Below are 19,903 nucleotides of genomic sequence, written 5' to 3'. Positions count from 1 at the left end.
CTGGACACAAGACAGATGAGACTAATAAACAATGGGCAGCAGCTGTGGGAAAAGCAAGGAGCTGAAGAGAATTAAGGAAAAAGTGTTGAATGGAATAACTGATTAACTTAAGGGGGAAACAGAGGGAAATGCTAATAAATACAGAGTATGAGCAACCATTGTGATCACATGGAAAGCAGATGACCCAAATGAAACAAGAACAAGGATGAAGAGGAGACAGCTAAAGCTTACAGCATAAAAATGAAAAAAACACACACACACACACACACACAAAATAATACACTGTGGGATCTTTCAAAGAATAAGCCTGCAACAACTATGAGCTCTCTTCTGCTGTTAAATAAAACAAATCCCGTAACCTATTCTCTTTACATTAGAGTTTGAGTGTATCGTAATGGCTCATGTTGTCGATTGTCAAAGTGGGTACTAAATATTCCCAAGTCAAATATAAGATGACATATGTGTGGTCCTTGTGAAAATTTCTTGATTGATCAAAGTGATTGGAACGGGGTCACAACATTGTTTCTTCATCAGATAAATGCTGTTTTGGTCTCACTGTAACAGAGCTCCATCTCACACATTTACTCTGCTCCCTAACTGGCATTTTGGCAAATTGAATACGGACATTTTTGGTCTCTCAATGATAGTTTTGTTCCAGTCACTCTTTCATAAAGGTCATGTTTGTTGAGTTCACGGCTAATATTCGTACTGTAAATTAACTATTGGCATCTTGGCTGCTTTCCTGGTTTATTATAATCTCCTTGAAATAAGAAAATGTGAAAAAGTTCAAGAACTATGATTACTCCAGCAAGGCACCGCATTTGTGTAAAATATTGAGCAGTGGCATCAAATTTACAAAACAGAACATTTACTTCCTCTGTTGGTGCATGGGATATTCTGCTGTGTAATTCAATTGCCCAACTCTAATGCCCAATGTTCAGATTTTCTTCTGCAGTTTTACATAAAGTGTGATCGTACTCTAAAACTTCCAGGATTAGTGATTGCCCTGGTTTCTAACTAGGGGAATCAAACTCCTGAAAGATTCAGAGTTAAGATTTCCACCACTTGTTATTGATTCAGATTCCCATGTTCTACTTTGACAGAAAGGCATTGCACTGATGCAAGTGAACATGTGCTTCCTACAAATGTGGAGTTTTCAGTACGCTTTTGCCCTGTGCGGCATTTATAAGAGCAACATCATCCTCACCTAGCGGCAACCATAAAATGCATAGTGAGTGAGTGAGGTAATTAGATTACTCATAATTGGCTGAGAGTTCCAAAAGACTATGTTTTGAGATAATGGTTATGTGAATGTTTGCCTCAGAAGTGCAATTTTCTTTATGTCGTTTTCAGTGCCTTTCTGTCTCCACACCCATTAATCCTGATATGGTGTAGTGTTGCATTCTCAGCAAGCTATCAACCAAATAGTAATACTAATTAATTCTGACACCGATTGTCATTTTAAATGGCCTTCAAGTAAGAACTTTGGTTGGCAAAAAATGTGCAGTAAAAATGTATGTGAATAAAAGTAGACTGAAACTAAAGTGACAACGGATGACTGTTCTGTGATAAAAACAAAATTATATTTTAATTAAAAAAACTGACAAAAACGTAATTAAAATCTACGATTAAACTTAATGTGATTAAAGTGAAGTTTTTGCCCTCTCCGTGCACCTTGGGAGTCAGTGAAGTTGTACCAGAAATGTTTTAAAAGTGACATTTCTGGAAGGTTCGAATGTCCTGTGGTTGCCAGCCCAAATGCGCTCTGTCACCCCAATACTTGAGAGCTGGGATCAGGTTTTTTTGGACTTGTGGTTTTGCTGCCACGTGGCTTCCATAGAGAAGAGGATTTCTTCTGCATGAGTCTGTCCTGCTTTTTCAATCTTTTCAAGTCCTAGTGGGATAACCTTTAGCATGTAACTGGCTTATTCATGCTAGTATAGATGTTGATATTAGCCGTTTTGTAGTGTCACTGTGTGTTGGATGGCCTGGCTTCTTTCTGATGTCAATTATGATGGCAATTGTCCTAAATATTTCAATACTTATTATCCTGACAATATTTTTTGTCATTATATAGTGATGGACTTTAAGTGGGTGGGAACCATTCACTCTCTGAGATCATTACTAATGTCTTAAACCGCTTTACAATTTTATTAACACACACAATCAAATGCCAGACCTGCAAACTAGCAGAATACATGCTTTTATGGCAATGTAGAGGTGGCCACCATTGACAATGATCAGTTTATTAGCAGCAATTTATTACGAGCACTGGGGCTGCTCGCCTACCTTGCTTGTAACCGTCGATGGGCCATTTCCTATTATTATTTTGGGTCTTATTTCTCCTGTTGCTTTAATTAAATGCTGAAAACTACTGCCAAAAGCCTGCATTCTTTTGTTGTCAGACAACAATTAAACTGAATGGTTAAGAAGCCTCCTGAAGAGTGCCCAGATGATTTTAACATAATAAATGTCATTCTGTGACTCACATGAAGGTTTTGATTAAAAAGGGATGAGGGGGGTAGATTTTTAGAACACATAAAATTAACTTACTGATTTAATTGAGTGATATAAATGTTAATTTGATATAAAAAAAGGAATGATGTGACTTAAAGGAAATAAATGTGCAAACTGTAATACTGGACACTGTCACACAAATGTTCCCACAATACTGGAGCTCAAGAAATGCTTACCCATTATTACAGCAGATCCTACATCGAAAGCGTTCTAGTCGTTTGTCACGTTGGCTGCATGCACATTGAACCGAAGGTAATCAGATGGCTAAAGGTATCTCCCCCCCCTTCCCTCCTGTGAACATGCCACAAATGTCTTTCTTTATTAGAGCAGCTGCTCCTGAAGTGGTCTCCGCTCAGTCTCATCATCACACGATGATACACAACAAAATTGGGGAGGATCCTAATTGCATAATGTGCCAGTTGAGATTATCATGTTGCATGGCATTTGAGTTGCTTCAAGTCAAGTTAAGGTGTATGATTCCTTTCAGAAAGAATAGATACGTTTGCAGCCAAAGATTAAAAGGTCTGAGGGTTGTTTTTTTCAAACTTGATCAAATGTGCATTGCTTAAGAGTGTTTATCTATTAAATGATGAAATTAGAGCAAGAGTTTCAGTGGCATTTGTACATTACATCCTAATGGAGGTAAGCTTTTTTTGACTCGGTACAAAGATGGATTTACTTTTAGGCACATTTTGTGACCTATTAGAGGTTTAACGACCTCTGCTGACATATAATTCTTACTGGCAGTAATACTAAGTTATCATCTGCTTCAGAGCTTTTGATGTAGTACCACTATAGGACTACAGGGATACTTTCAAACAAGTTATGAAACTTGTTTTCTTTATTGAATTTCAGAAAACAAGGACAAAAACAGGATTTCCAAGCTCACTGTTCAAATTATGTCACTTCTTGATCACCTTCCTAATGAACCTAATATCACGTTTTGTCTTGTGAGCTTGATGTATTATCAAACCTCCCTTGGGTCCGTCGGTAGATTCAGAAAAACTGTTCTAAAAGTGAAAGGCCTCAATCAGCTCATTTCAAGTATTTTAGTTAGTTCAGGTATTTTGTTTTGAACTTGCCTTTTCTTTCATGATAAAACCAAATAACTGCTGAAAAACGGTCTAATCTAATTTAAGCATGAATGCTAAGCAGCCCCACTGATAACTTAAAATATCACATGCAGCATTTATGTTGAGGCGGTTGTAAATAATATGCTACAAGCTATAATGTATTTCATTCGCAAAATTGATTTTGTCTTCTCAAAACAATTAAACTTATCTAAGTTCTTTAGCAATACCTAAATCCTTTTTATATCCACAGCATACAGCAGCTTTGGTATCAAAGAAGCAAATAAATCTGTTGTGAACCTCTGACTCATATTATTATATGGTACTGGGAAGTTTCCCTTTTATGAATTCTGCTAACCTGGAAAAATAAACCTCAGTTAGTTCAATTAGCCTAAATCCTACAGTTAGACTAATTTAATAAGATTGTGTGTCTTTGCCAATTCAGTTAACCATTATAACAGAAAACACCCTTTACCCGGTGTAATCTGAAAGTAGATGCAATACACCTTGATCTGAAATTTGACAGTATAAAACTTTGCAATCTCCTTCAAGCCTACTGCTAATTGTCTTGCATTTTCAGTTCGTTTACCTTACTTAGACTCGCATCGCAAATCGGTGCACCTAGAGGGATTTCCATCTGTCTGTCAACTGTCATTGGCAGATGAACATGCCTGCGGGCTGGAAGAGGTGTGTGTGTGCATGCATGTATGTATGCGTGTGGATGCGCGTGAGAGTGCAGGTCTGTGTCCATCAGTGCTTGCCGATGTCCTGCAGTTGTCATGATAAACCTGTGACAGCTGCCATCCGGCAAGCAGCGCTCTCACACACCAGACACACACCTAACGCACAATGCTTCATTGCTTTCCTGAAAGTATGATGGCACCTCAGCAGGTCTTGGTTTGGCCTGGTGGGTCATTTACACAAATCTCCTCGACTGTCTAGTGGTGAAATGACTGTCTGGGTAGCTGAATGGTCTTTCTGTCTTCCTGCCTCACTGACTGTGTTTGTTTTATTTTATGTTTTTTTTGTTTTTTTTATCCCCGCCCCACCCCCTCTCTTTTTTTTTCTGTGGAATTGATCCAAGTAAATGAATATCCAAGTAAATGAATAAATGGTGATATTTATCCTTTGAATGTCTGGCAAAGGATAAATATCACCTTTCCTTTCTATTCATTGCATCAGTAACTTCTACTACATTTTCAGTCAGAAGTTCACATACACTCATAATTGTTTCAAATTTTGTATGAATTATGGCATTTTAGTTATATGTTTGAATCAGTTCAATATGTGTCATTTGTTGGGGTGCTGAATACTACCATCAGCCATGTTTAAAACAATATTCAGGAGCAGCCTTAGTCCTATCTAAATATATATATAGCTATATTTATGACCCGTGTCAAGTCACACCTGATCCATATGGCTTGTTAAAAAGTTTAAACCATTCATGTGTTGGTTTTAATTAAGACTGAAGTATTTAGAGGTTAATCATCTTGATTATTCCATCCACTTTGTGGTATGCACCAGAATCGATAGCAGTGAAACACACCTTCATCAGCATGCGTGATAATTGGTTTAGTCTTCTTAAGCTTAATAGTCTGGCTTTGACTTCTCCAAGCATTGTATTCATCACAGTAGCAAAGAAAAAGCTCTTTCTTCTGACCAAAACATAATTCCAGAAGACATTCGGATTATTATGTATGCTGGAAAAATTTAAGTTGATCTTGAAGTTTCATTACTTCAAACCCATTTTGAAGTAATGGATTCTTTTCTTTTTTTTTAGGTGAAATCCTTGCAGTGTTGAACTGGGTTTAGGTGTTCCAACACCATCCAGTTGGTGAACATCTTGAACATTTGACAATTCTTGGGCTCTTCTTACATCACTGACAGTGAAGGTGTGGATCAGATGTTTGAAATCTGGGCGAGGTTGTGGATTCCAACACTTCAGCTATAAAAACCCATGTCAAAACTGGTTTGTTCCTAAATGGTCTTAACTTCAACCTTATTTCTAACAAAGTGTGAACAATGTTTGAAAGCTGGGGTCATTACAGGAAACCAGACAATATAAATTGAGTTTATGATTTCTGATCGGACAAGTGCTAACACAACCAGCCAATAAATATCTGCCCATAGTTTTGCATTTGAGTTTAATCTGCAATTTGTTGTCCATGTATTAATTGGAGGATTAATACCATAATTCAAACTCGTTTGCCTAATTTTTCTTTTTGAACTTTTACATCCTCAAAATTATGCCATTCAAATAAAGCAAGAAAAGTCCAAAATTAGCAACCATGATGAGTGTATGTGAACTGCATGTACAGTGTGAATTTTCCTCACTGATCAATTGAAGCAGTCTTGGTCCACCATAAAGTTAATTTTAAACCAATTATTTTGTTTTCCACTCCGTTTGTTGCTTTCGTCTTTGGGTACAGTCTGTACCAGTAATTTTACCTTCTTCAAAATTGACCTCTCAGTTCTTTTTTCTTTGTTTAGTGCCTACCTCTGTTTGGTCCCTGTTTAATTCTAACCCCCTATATTTTCTGTGCTGTCGTTGTCCTGAGAATATATACATATATACATATATATATTCTCATTACTCCTTTTTTGTGGGTGGAATTTGGCTTGATCCTTTACCTTATCTCTGTCATCTGTACATGCATCTCCTCCCCCACCCCCACCCCACTTTTCTTCCTTATTCAAGCCAGCATTCCGTGGATGAGCCTAAAGCATGTGCATGTACACCTGACAGTGCCTGTCTGCACTCTTATAAAGGATGTCGCTTTTCAGCTTCTCAGAGAGTGCACTTTAATGATGACTCCCATCTGGTGTGTACACAATAACTGTCTTCTCTAAACGCCGTCGATATCAACATACGATGGGCTGCGGAGCAATCTGGTGTCATCCGAATTTGCACTTTCTGGCAGGCAATGAAATACCTGTCTGCTATAAGAGTGTGCTCCATGAATTATTGCCTCTTTAATGTATAAATTATACAGGAATAATTTATACCAAGATTAGAGTTTGACTCTTGGGGAAAAATGTTCAACATTGTGTGTGTGTGTGTGTGTGTGTGTGTGTGTGTTTTTTTTTGTGTTTTTTGGTCAATGGGACTCTGGCTGGGCACATTTTGTGTTGGTTTTCTTTCCAATGTAAATAATATGTGAGTAACTCCTCATGGTTTTTCCATCTCAGATTATGTATAAGACCAAAGCCAGTGTACCATTGACTCAATAGGATGCAATGTGGAATGTTTTTCTCAGTGAGTGTCTGTATAAATTATATGTATAATTTATGCCATGTACACAGCGCAATCCATGTGTCTTTATCTGTTAAACAGTAATCACTACTACAAGCAGCTACGCAAGGCTATCAATCAGACGTGATCACCAATTATGAGAACGTTTGACAACAAAATACTTTATTGCATTTGTTTAAAATGTTTTCAAAACCATTTGAAGTTCAATAGGATATGATTCTTAATCCGTCAATTGGCAACCAATTCAATCGAAAGTTCCTAGGTGGTGATTGGAGGAGATGAGAGCGGAGCTACAATGAGAAACATAGCGCATTATTGATTTTGTATGAGGAGAGGACAGCAGCTGTGAATGCTACAGAAACTGCAGCCTAACCCATGAACCCAACTTCTAATTCTAACTGGCCGTAACATAAAGTGCAAAAATTTATTCTACAAGACTGTTCAGCTGTGCCATCGACATGTTTTTCATGTTTACTTCATACCTAAGGAGTGATTGTGAGATCTCCATATTTTCATGATATAGTTTGCTAATATGATCTAATAGTTTATCATGAAACAGTCATTCATTTCTAACATTCAATAACATACATAGAGCAAAACATGGGAAACTAAAAATTAAGGCAACAGGGAGAAGCCACCTCCTAGAGGGAGAGAGTTGGGGAGTTGGGCTGGCTGACTTGGATTTTTGAAGCGACTTTACGTGTATTACAAATTAGATTTTGGAATGCGAACCTGATAAATTATGTTGAGTTTAATTAACTCATCAAATCTTAGAAAATTAAATAATAATAAAAAATTTTAAAAAGTCCGCCTCCTCAGTCCCTCCTCCTCTCCCTAACCCAGGTTTTCTATTTGTCACTCTGATTTGATTGACAGCTGAGGACACATGTGGGGGCACTGTGAGGGGCGGCAGTGGGGTGGTGACCAGTCCCGGTTACCCCGGCAACTATGGTAACCAAGCCGACTGTACTTGGATCCTTTTGGCCGAACCCGGAGACACCATCTCTGTCATCTTTACAGACTTCCAGACCGAAGAAAAGTATGACTACCTGGAAGTGGAGGGCTCAGAACCACCGACCATCTGGTGAGTTTTTTTTTTTCTTTGCTTACTTTTAAATGTCTGAGTGTTGCTTTTAGTACAAGTGGGTATTTGTGACAAAATGTGTCGTTTGTTGTTTGTTCTAATTTCTTGGTTACGCAAAGTTTGATTTTAAACGTGTGAGATTTCTCATTCTCAAGATCCATAATGGCTGCTGTGAGCTATGAATGTATCAAATGACTTATGGATAAGAGCTGCTTAATGATGATAACAATAATTATCAGCATATATTTTTATTTATTTATTTATTTTATACATAAAATAACATGAAACTTGACATGATATTCTTTCCTGTCTCTGCATTGTAAGGTCCCAGTGTTTTGTTATTGTCGGTGTTTAGCTGCTGTTTGTGGAAAATATGGCTGACTTACAGTATATTGTTTTTTTTGTATTGCAGTGCTTGTGTTGTCTTATGTGTATGTGCTTGCTATATTTGGCATTAAAATAAAAACAACAAAAATCAAGATGACACCTGCTGTGATAAACTTGCTAGTTTGGAACTGGTTTAAGTCTGAGGCGAATGGACTACTCACTGACATTTCAGAAAAAATGTGAAGATTTTAGTGTCAGTTCAATGTTAATTGTGTATAAGAAGACTTGCAGTGTACCCCATAAGGCAACTGGGTCTGTCTTAATCTATAGCCGCGAACCTAAGATAAAACTAAGCTAAAGTCAGGAAAGTTTTAGCCATGATTTAAAAATAGTTTTCTCTTTTATGAAAACCCATTTTTCCATAGATGCAGGCAGGGTACAGCTGACATATCCAATCAAATGCCGGGCAGCCGAGCACCGTCTCCTGATATAATAATCATGCTGGCCCTTATCCATACTTTACTGGAAAGAAAAGTTTGCTTGACATTACTGACCTGACATTTCAGTTGTTGCTAACTTTATGGCAAAATTTTACCACACCAAGGAGTGCAGCAAAAATATTGTGAGTAGTAAAAGTAAGCTTGAAGCCAAGTAGGAAAATGTAGAAAAGAACAAAGAAAATAATATAAATACGAAATAAAGTTTATGTTTTCGTGAAGATAAAGCAGTTGGTATTGACTCTAAGTGAATAGCTATAATTTGCGTTTGTATATGGCTCATACGTCACAGAGGGATTAACTGATCTCTGATGGTTCCACTTTCAACAGCACTTCATGTATTTTAAAATAGTTCACTCATAACAACATTTTATTGCTCTGGCTGTTTATTGATTGTTGGTAAATTAGGGTATTGATCAACCATTGCTGTTGCTGTAACCAATTTGAATCTAATCATGGTCAGGGATATTAGAGTGTGTGCATGTGTATTGATTTGGAAGTAATAATGGTAACTGCTCCCAGGCAAGCCTGAGCGTTTCTGCACAGGTGCAAACCCCCATCACGCTGCTTTTACTTGCTAGGAGTCGTGGAGAGAAAAAAAAAAACCTAAAACAAAAAAAAAGCCCAACACAGACAGTATGGGTAAGTTAGCTGTGACATAGCAACTACTGAAATTTGATAAAGCTTTAATAATATTTTTAACTAATTTTGCTCTTCTATGCACAATATTATATCATACAAATAGTTTGCATACTCTGTGAGTTATTCATTTATTTTTGATTAATGCTGCATTAAATGAGTGCTGCACACACACACAAAAAAAACAACAACACAAACATACTTATGGTGATTCGACCTTTATAGTATGGCTAAGTGTGATGATGAGGATGCAAACAGCTCCATATTTGTAGGGCAAATCCATTGAAGCAGTGCAGATGAGGTGCCTGCAGAAATATACCGTGGAATGGATCAGAAATCACCAAATAAGTTGTTTATGGGCTGTGAGGGGACTGTAGCACTTTCATTTCTTTCACTTTGGTTTTAGGTTTTCCAGATTTGTGGTGATCTGGCTACTTTTTAAACAATTATGAGGGGCCTGGACACCAAGAGTTGCTAGGATACTTTACCTGCAATGTTTCACAAATTACTTCTTGCGTTTTTGAAAGCTTTTTGGTGGTTTAACAGAAATTAAACAGCATATTAACAGCAATGAACCTTTAAGCTGAAAAGGGGCATGCACAATGTGATTAATTAGAAACTGATACGTCTCTTAACTTCTCTATCTAGTCTTTGCTGGACTTTTCAGTTTTACATGTGCATGGGTTTACATACTGCTCCATATGTATAGTGCAAAAACTGAAATCTTAGTAAGATTAAATATCTTAAATTAAGTACATTTTTTCTTATTTTCTTTTTGTAAGATTTTTTCTTATTATATGTTCTTTCTATTAGAAAAAATTTCTTATTTTAGGTAATTTTTCCTTAAATATCTTAATAAGATTTTAAGTCTTGATATTGAGATTGTTGTATTGTATTCTTGAAACTAGAATATCAATACTTAAAAGCACTGTAAATTCTTATTTCAAGAAAAAGGACTTCATGACTTCAATCTCTTTAATAAAACAAAGTATTTTTTTATTGTTTTATTGACACAATATAAACAAAAAACATGTTTTACATTTTGCAAAGTTCTGTGAATTTACATTAGATATAAAGTCACACTTTTCACAATTTTCAAAAACATAAATTGTTTATCATGTTGTATGTTTCCCCTGCACCACAGTCATCACAAGACTACAAATAAAATGATCAAGACCTAATTTAATTGTATGAAAAATAATACAATGTGTGTTAATAAGACATTGTATTATTATTTTACCATTTATTTTGGAGAGTTTGCAAGACAATGCATATGTGCATCTGATAAATGATATAGAGATTGTGCATTAAGTAACACTAATTATTTTTGAAACTGTAAATTTTGATACACATATTATGGCATATCATATAACACTGATTATTTTTCATTTTTATACAAGTCAATTATATCGCCAAGATAATATTTCACCAAAACAAAGGTTTTGCTTTTGCTGTTGAATGTATAATATGGGGTAAAATCCACCAATTTTTCGGAATCCACTTATTCATTAGCCTGTGCAAGGTCTGGGACTTTGACTTGATATGCAATAATATGTCTATCAAAAGTAATACAAGGTTGAGTCAACTAAATATATGTTTTTTATGAGACCAAATTCTGGCAAATTACCGTTTACTTTGGAAAGTATTAAAGATTTCTGGGCAATATATTTATTGCCATTTATTACAACCCACTTGACCGATACAGCAAGGTGTAATTCGTCCTAATCAATGAAGTCTCTCAGTTTTTCTCGTAAATAATGCAGATCTTTAACCTCAGATACAGGTCCCATCCCCCTTTCATTTAAAAAGATAGGGTGAACGGAAGGGTCAACATTTTGATAGCTTTCATATATTTGGTTTTGATTAATAAGGGATTTGCAAATATTTTTAAATTTTAATTTTGAAGCCCATTGTTTAAAAAAACGATGTTTAGACTCAAATCGCATGCACATATGTTTAACCATTGGTACTAATGATTCAATTTGTGAAGGTAAATGTATCAGATAATGCTGTTTAGGTGTAATATTGTGTTCTGGGAAAAGCTCTCGCCAATGTTTCAAATGATTTTCAATAAGAGACTTCAATCTGGAGACAGATGTAATGGGAAGAACAGGTGCAAACACTAAATGCACAATCTCTATTAGCTCATATATCAGATGCACATATGCATTGTCTTGCAAACTCTCCAAAATAAATGATAAAATCCTTAACAAGACAAGCATTTGTCCAGATTGACTGTTTTAATTTACCATCACTTGACATAAATGTACTCAGAGAAATCGGAGATGGCCGATCTCTAACATCTTGAGGTGAATAAGGAAAACCAAGAATCTTAGAATTTACAGAGTCCAGATCTATCATTCCTGACTGAAAAAGATTATTTAAAACAGTCTTGATTTCCAAAGGAGCAGTACCCTCTAGAATTACGTGCATAATATCTTGTGGAGTTTGTTTTATAATGTCAAAGGCAAGAAAATCAACCAATGTGCTTCGTCTGTTGATCCCATATGTTGTTTTCAGTTGGTTGCGAAGTGAGTCTGTATCTGCTTTTTCTATTTCATCAATCTGTTTGATATGTCCCATCAATGTCCTTTTAGTAAATGAGTCCTCATTGAAATATGACTGCATGTCCTCAAAAGAACACTCACAATGTCTACATTTACTATAAGCAAAGCCTACACCCTCTTTGAACCCAGCTAATTGATGCTGTGCCAGAGTTTCACCACAAGCAGAGACCATAGCACCATAAATAATTTTCTCTCCTTTAATAGTTTGCATTTTAACACCGCTGTACAATGCATCCATATCTTTTATCTTGTGCAATATTACCTTTATGCCACAATTGCGCAGATCTACTGATCTAGCCATGGCAACTAACTACCTTAGGCGTTAAACCATATTACATGTTTTTTTGTGTTTTCCTTTTATGTTTCTTCATATGTAGGTGTGGTCATGAGTATGTCTGCATGTTTTTCTAATCAGGCTGATATGGGTTTTTTTCCCCCCTGTGTCTTATCATTAGTTATTTTTGTCCTTGTGAAAATTCTTGCAACTTCATATCAACATAAAGCCACTCTGCAAACAGAAATCTCTCCCTGCTCCTGAACTGTAAACAACAAATATTTACCTACTTTGTCATCATTATGTTTGTAAAAGGACTTAACACTGAAATAGCATAAAGAGTGTAATACTTTGTTTCAAAACTTTCTCTAACAGTTTCTTTGCTGACGAGCAGCTAAATTTGGGTCTTATATATTTACACTTCTGTGTCGCCTTGCATACCAATCACTGTAAGTATAACTGCAAGATGTCACCAAATTGAGAAATATCTTCACTTTACTCATCGCTTACCTGCTGTGCACCATTTTGTATCACACAGGCACCGTGCAGCAAAGAAAAAAAAAACAAACTAAAACAACATCTGTTCTAAAATTTAAACCTTTTAACCTTCTGCTGTTGTATTATCTCCATGAATACCCAGTCAAGCTGTGTGATTCCTTTCGAAGTGCCTCCCGTCACCAAGTGTTAATATACCGAGGTCCATTGGCAATGTTAGAAAAGAAGCTAATTATCGAAATGCAAATTTTTAAATGAGCAGAGGAAGCTAATGACTGATATTCTGATACAGAAACGTGGAAGAGTGTGCGTTTATCGGCTGCTGCAGGGCTGCAGTTTTTTGCACACCAACATATATGGACGCAGTGTTCATCGACGTTTCAACACAGAAGCCCACAGGCTCGTTGTCGCTTCTTACACACTGTTCACAAACGTGCACACTCGTGTCTCATCAGCATTCAGCGAGGTGTGCCTGGGCCTATGAGACAACCATGTCCCAATGAGTTAAATGCTATAATGATTTCCAACGCTAGGCACACTTATACGTACATGTGCACACCTAAGCGCACACCTTTTATGTTTTGTTGTTTCACAATTGGTTGTCCTTGAAACCAAGCAGAGCATCTTTAAAGAAAAGTATCTCCCTTCACCTCAGTTGTACTTTTAGTCTTTGTTTCGTCCATCAGTCAGTCTGTGACTTTTCCCCTTCCTTACAGCACAAGATTTTCTACGTTTTCTACATTGCCACTGAAAGTAACGTACTATTTAGTGTTCTTGGGTGGAACGACATGACAACTTGGCAGAAAATGATCAAATAGTGGACAGGGCTGTACAAAGTGCTGTCATTTTCTTATCTTCTGTTTGAGATTAAGCTCTAAAGGAAATTAGATATGCCAAGTTTTTGAGAAGGATTCATCAAGTCAAATTACTGTAAGAAAGACAGATAAGACAGTTAATTTCAGACCGGTGATGCTGTGATTCAGTTATTTAGGAAAATATATATATTTTTTGCAATAAATATAAGACTCACTCTAAAGGTGTTTCATTGTTTTTAATCTTATTTTGTATTTTAGCATTTGAAAAGTCAATTTTCGGCGCTTCCAAATATCCATCCATTTTCTTTACACCCTTGTCCCTTATTGGGGTCGGGAGGTGATGGTGTCCATCACCAGCTAACGTTCCGGGGCGAAGGGCAGGGTTCACCCTGCACAGGTCGCCAGTCTGTCGCAGGGCAACACAGAGACACACAGGACAAACAACCATGCACACACACACTCACACCTAGGGACGATTTGGAGAGGCCAATTAACCTGACAGTCATGTTTTTGGACTGTGGGAGGAAACCGGAGTACCTGGAGAAAACCTGCACATGCACAGGGAGAACATTCAAACTCGATGCAGAAAGACCAGGGCCGGGAATCGAACCCAGAACCTTCTTGCTGCAAGGCAACAGCTCTACCAACTGCGCCACTGTGTAGCCTGCTTCCAAATATGAAGATATTAATCATTGTGCAAAGCAACAAGTCCTGTTAGCCCATGATTGCTCTTCAGGGGTCACATATTTATTACCTGCATTTCTCAGAAGGGTCAAGTCCACGACTACAGCAGCTTCTTGAAGCAGATCATGAACTACTCTGTTTTGGTTTGATTTTATTATTATTATGCCAAGATTATATGACTGTGAGAACTTATGCTCACAGTCATATGCTTATGGAAAGCATGTACACTTCTGTATATTTAGGCAGTGTTTTGTAAATATTTGGTTGTGTTTAGGATCATTAGTCTTTTGTCCAAGCTAACGCTGCACTTTTAACTAATTTTGTTATGAAATATTGTAAGCTGGTTTCCAAAATTACAAAGATTTTCTACCCCTGTCCTTTTTCTTTACTAGTTAAGCATGTTTTTTTGCAAAATTATTTTTTTTTTTCCCCAAATACTTATTATTGTTTCCACAAGAAGTTGTTTTTATCTTCTAACTCTATCATTAAGGTCACATTTATGCATTTGCACATTTGAACAATGCTGCTACACACCAGAGCCTGCTTAATCTTCTTGAAAGTCTTTTTCTCACTCAGGGAAACACTTTGATTTCTCTTCCCAGCAATCTTTTGAGCATCTTTATTGAAATATGTTCTTTTTCTTCTTCACTTCATTTTGACCTTTTTTCTTACAAGTATATGTCTTTTACAGCAATGACAACTGAACAAAGATCTATCTGGAGATGATTGGTGTCATCTTTAAGGCTCCTTTTTGCTTTGTAGGCATAAATTATGTTTATTAATAGGCAGGTGCTTTGAGGAGTCCAATGACTGCTAATTGTTGGGACAGGGTTTTAGAACTGAAAGGATTTTCGAAAGCTTTGAATTGCATACCGTTTGGCCTTTGCTAACAACGCATCTGAATTAGGCACAACCTTTGCAAGATAATTAAAGTCTAAAATCTCGCTAATATGCGAGCAAATAGCTGATTCCTCCGGGGGGAAGAAGTAGTTTTGTTTGATGCTTTACTTCAGTTTGTGGTTCTAAATTAAATGATGAATTAAATGGCATTACTCATCGCTGTTCTCTTTGATGGGAGAAACTGAAACCTTTAACTGGAGTAATTGATATGTTTCGGGGTTTTTTTGTTTTTTTTTATTGAAATCTGATCCTTGCATTCAGAATTAAATAAATGTAGAGTATAACCTCAAATCTAATTTCAAAATTAGTAAGAGCTGTTTCACATCTTGCAGATACCGTCACTTTTCATTTGAACTCCTCTCATTTTACCACCAGTAATCCTAAACTGTTTCTATTCTTTTCCTAGTCATGCCTGTGTAGGGATTGAAGGGACTTGGAATGAAGACCGTACAAATTACTTAACCTTCCCACAGTCTTAAGAGACAGAATCACTGAGACCCCACGAGTTTTTCACTCTGTGCTCGGTCAGGCAGGGTTGCACTGACCCTGTGTGTGCTTTTATGAGTCTGACGGGACAACCCCCCTGCTTACCCGCTGTCCGACCGTGACAATCGCCGCACTCCTCCTGAGCATTACGCTAAGACAGCAAGAGGGTTAAAAGCCAAAACCATTTCATCCAGTGTTCAGGAAGAATTCAGAACTGGCTATGGCTGTACTTAAATGTTTTAAATTACACCACTGCAGCTTTGGTTGCCTTGTGCCAATTTTTGCCAAAGGTTTGACACCATGACTCTCATCAATATCCACTTGACAGTTTGTGGGCTTGTGATCTGGTTGACCACTAGGATCCTTTTGAGAGATGGCGTCGGAACTGGCTTTGTAAGACAAAGAGTGTGTGCATGTGTTTGTGGGTGCAATTTCTGGTAAACCTCTTTTTTGGTTCTCCAAACACCTCATAAAAAGCGATTTCTCACCTCCTTCCTCTGTCTCAAGGTGTTCCGCAGAGTTTGATCCTCCTTTTCTGTACCTACATGAGTGAAGTGAGTAGTATGATGGATTCATTATGCACAATTAAGTTGATGACAAAATTATCTACTCCTTCAGCCTGTCCAGAGATACTTTGTCAATAATCTTAAATCGGTAAACCTGACACTTTGATAAACAGTTGCGCTTGTGCATTTGATTTAGCCGCGTCCTTGTAAATGTAGTTATCAAAACAGTTCCACCCAAACTTATTTATACCTCTGACAGATTTGCATTTAAACCAATATATGTATTCTTAATAGAAATGGAACATGCATCTTCTAAATTATAACAAGATAATGTAAAGGGGCTTTTTATTTGCATTTTGCTAAAATTGCCATGTTTGAGTTATCTATACCCGTCTCAATAATTAATGTAAAAGCCTTTACTGAACTTAAAGCAATAAAATGCTCCTTATAATTGCATAAAAGCTATTTCATGACCCCACTGATAATTCATCTTTCGTGACGAGATCCAATGACGTGACGTGACGAGGAATGGAAGACCTCCTTGCTGTCACCCCAATCTTTTGTTTCCTTCAAAAATTGTGTTTAACTCCATGTGTACTTTAAAAAAGAAACAAAAAAAAAACATTACCCTCCACTTTCTCCCATCTCTCAAGAAGCCCTGTTTTTTTCCATGCTGCATTTATTGACCACTATTGTTTTCAATTTTAAATCTTTTAAATAAAGGTTTAAGAAGGATAAAATGCAATAAATGTCACTTTTACTTGAAGGGTTTTTAAAGCTCAGTCTTAACTGAAATTACCAGTCTCAATCCCAATTCCTTCTGACAATAATGACCTACTTTGTTTAATGTAATGAAGAGAAAGTATTGTGTGACTGGAACAAGTCCAGGTTAGCTCCACTGAAGTAAACCCAATACCTCCTGAATCATCAATCAAAAAATTTGCCATTGTCTCTTGTCCAGAAATTGGTCTTTTGTTTTGCTTGGCTCTACTTCATGCTATTCTTTCTGCTATTGTGCTTTATGCAAAACATCATAAAACAGTACATGTTTGTGGGCTTGTGATCCGGTCGACCACTAGCATTCTTTTGAGAGAACTGGCTTTGTAAGACGAAGAGTGTGTGCGTGTGTTGGTGGGTGCGCGTGCATTTGTTTGTGTGTGAGAGAGTGATGTTATGCTTGCCGAGTGCTAATCAATGCTGCTGGCAGAAAGGATGCCGGGATAGCGGCACCATCCCGAATCGGAAATGGAGCAGTGACCTTGGACAGAAATGCACAACTTTGCTGTTTTTCTTGCTCACAAGATAAACAGATTACTTCCAATATAGCCAAAACACACAAAGTTTTAGAGCAAGTCAGGGTCCTGACTTTTGAGTTAAATTGTGCATAAAAATGTTGTCATAGACAATTGATTAAACATATATTTTAGAATAAAATTTTAATGTATTCCAAACTTTATGAATGGGATAAATGGGTATCCCCATCTCTGCACTTGTATTTCTAGCTATGCGAATAGGAGTCAGATGAGTTCTGATGTGTTAGCGAAATGCAAGACTCGGAAGACAGCAAATATGCCTGTTGAAATATTTATTCATTGAATGTTTAATGAGGATAGAAATGCCTTGAAAACATTAGTCAAGCCTGGAGAAAAGCGTAATGTAAGCAGAACGTGGGTCAAAGTAAAATTTCACAGTGCATCTAAAAACTGGTGAAACACCAACAAATTGAGCCGGTGGGGATAGATCACGGCATTGTTACTGTTCATGAAATATTAAAGCCTTACGTAACCATACATTACATGCAAGTTGTAGATGCATCCAAATTACTCTGGCCATTGGAAAACCTAAATGAGGATGTATGTAGTGAAATGAGAAAACATAGGAGGTATGTGAATGGGCCTGCCTTGCATTTTATGTAAAGCTGCGTGACTTTAGAAATGGATCATAGCATATTGAACAGACATCTTGTAACAACAACAACATGATGATTTGTGGGTCTCTCAAAAGTATCGAAAAGTAACAAATCTCCTGTTCCACCAAATCCCAAAGTTTCTCTACTGAGATCAGATGACTGGAAGTTAATAGTACTGTTAATTTAAACAAAGAACACTAAGCTAAAATGTAAATTAGAATAGAAGAAAATAAGATGTTTCACAAAATTTCTCTGACATTATCTGTTCGAAGGTTTCTCTCATTTTGCTACCACAAAAACACGCTTGTGTTGTTGTTTGAATTTATTTATTTATTCTAAAATGAACCTCTGTATATCACATCTACCACCAGTTTCGGAGACATGGTGGACTCTACAGGGAATCCGTTACCAGCCATGTTCACAAGCCAAATGAATCTTGTAGAGGGCTTGTAAACAAGTTCATAATGTGGACTGTTTTCGTCTGAATCTATTTGCAACATTGGGGCAAGTAGATTGCCCCAATGTTGCAATGTTGCTATGTTAAAGCGGTGACCTTCAAATTGTTTCTCCAAGGGTGTCAATTTTTAAATCCAATTTTGGCTCGCTCAGTGTCATTTAGATCTACAAGGCTATTGTCTAGGCATGTCTTGATAAATACATCACAGTGATAACTTACCTTTGATAGGGTATGGGAAAAATGGTAAAACTCTTTACTGAAAGTGCTTCACTTCAGAGCGTCAAATACCAAAGAAGGGGCAAAATTAGAGCATAGTGAAAGGGCTGTCGCATTGTTTTAGGAAGAAAATCTCAGGTCACTCAGAAGAATGTTCAAGAAGCAGAGACAAAAATACAGGGGACAAGAAAGGGATGGGCAGAAAGAGGAGCCGAAAAGGGCAATTGGGGTGACAACATGAGCCAGGAGAGAAGAGGACAAGACGAAAGGTAAGAAGGTGAAAGGCAAGGTGGCGAGGAAAGCAGAGGTGCAGAATCGGGGACAAGGGGTGGGGGAGATGAGAGCTGACAGGACAAGACGAGGGGAAAGGGAGATGCAGGAAGAAAAAGCCATCAAGGAGACTCATGGGGGAGCAAAGAGGTTGTAGACACAAAGAGATGGGGACACTGAGAGGAGTTGAGAAAAACACAGAAGGACAGACAGTCACTGAGAAACTGACAGTTGCCATCTGCACATGAAACTAAAAATGTGATCATGTACCAAGTCCACAAAAGCCAAGCAGAGCAGCTAACTCCGCTTGGTCTGTTTGTCCGAGGTCACAAAAGTTTGTTCAGATAGTTACAATATGAAAGGTTGAACAAATTAGCTACATAAGGAAGCCGATTGGAAATGTAAACACCATACGCTGACTTAATCTGTCCATCTGAATTTTTTCTTCTGTGACCAGATTGTCCAGTATATGCGAGTGTTAATTTTTAGAGCAACTGTCGTTTTCAGTAGCTGGCGCCACCATCTCAAAACTGGTCTTAACTGGATTCTTTCTGTAAAACCTGCAGAAAACAGTCTAAAGCATAACCGTCTTTTTTGTTGTATATAAGAACATTTCACATGTTTAGTTTTTGACTTGAGAGAGAAACAAAAAAACAAAAAAAGCTTGATTAATTCAGTCAACTCAGGATGCGATATTGTGTTAAGATGAGCATATTAAGATAAATCTGTGTCTGCCAGGCATGTAAACAGCTTAATGAAATTACTCTTAGAATCAAAGTAAAGTCTGTAATTAGATTAGTGTGTGATAATTAGATTAGAGTTTATGCAAACAAAGTCAGGTTATACTCATCAGCATAAGATAAGGAAAACGGAAAAACTCAAACTAGGTCATTTCCTCACAAACGCTCCAGTTTGTGCAGCCACCAAAGATTGCTGT

The 19,903-nt window shown here is 37.1% G+C and overlaps 1 protein-coding gene across 6 annotated transcripts in view; it reads left to right on the top strand.

Moving 5' to 3' along the window:
- The window catches only part of LOC103472465 (CUB and sushi domain-containing protein 3-like), a 389,352-nt gene that overhangs the window by 193,375 nt on the left and 176,074 nt on the right, over nucleotides 1-19,903 (top strand). For 4 of the 6 annotated variants that reach the window (XM_017307523.1, XM_017307522.1, XM_017307521.1 and 1 more), the window contains exon 5: nucleotides 7,717-7,924. In XM_017307523.1, the coding sequence (XP_017163012.1) occupies nucleotides 7,717-7,924 (208 nt within the window). The remainder of the gene's footprint in view (nucleotides 1-7,716; nucleotides 7,925-19,903) is intronic. The other 2 variants (XM_017307524.1, XM_017307525.1) reach the window with 2 other exon arrangements.

This window comes from Poecilia reticulata, linkage group LG11 (assembly GCF_000633615.1).
Source record: "Poecilia reticulata strain Guanapo linkage group LG11, Guppy_female_1.0+MT, whole genome shotgun sequence".
Lineage (NCBI taxonomy): Eukaryota > Metazoa > Chordata > Actinopteri > Cyprinodontiformes > Poeciliidae > Poecilia > Poecilia reticulata.
This window is presented reverse-complemented; position numbering and strand designations above follow the sequence as displayed.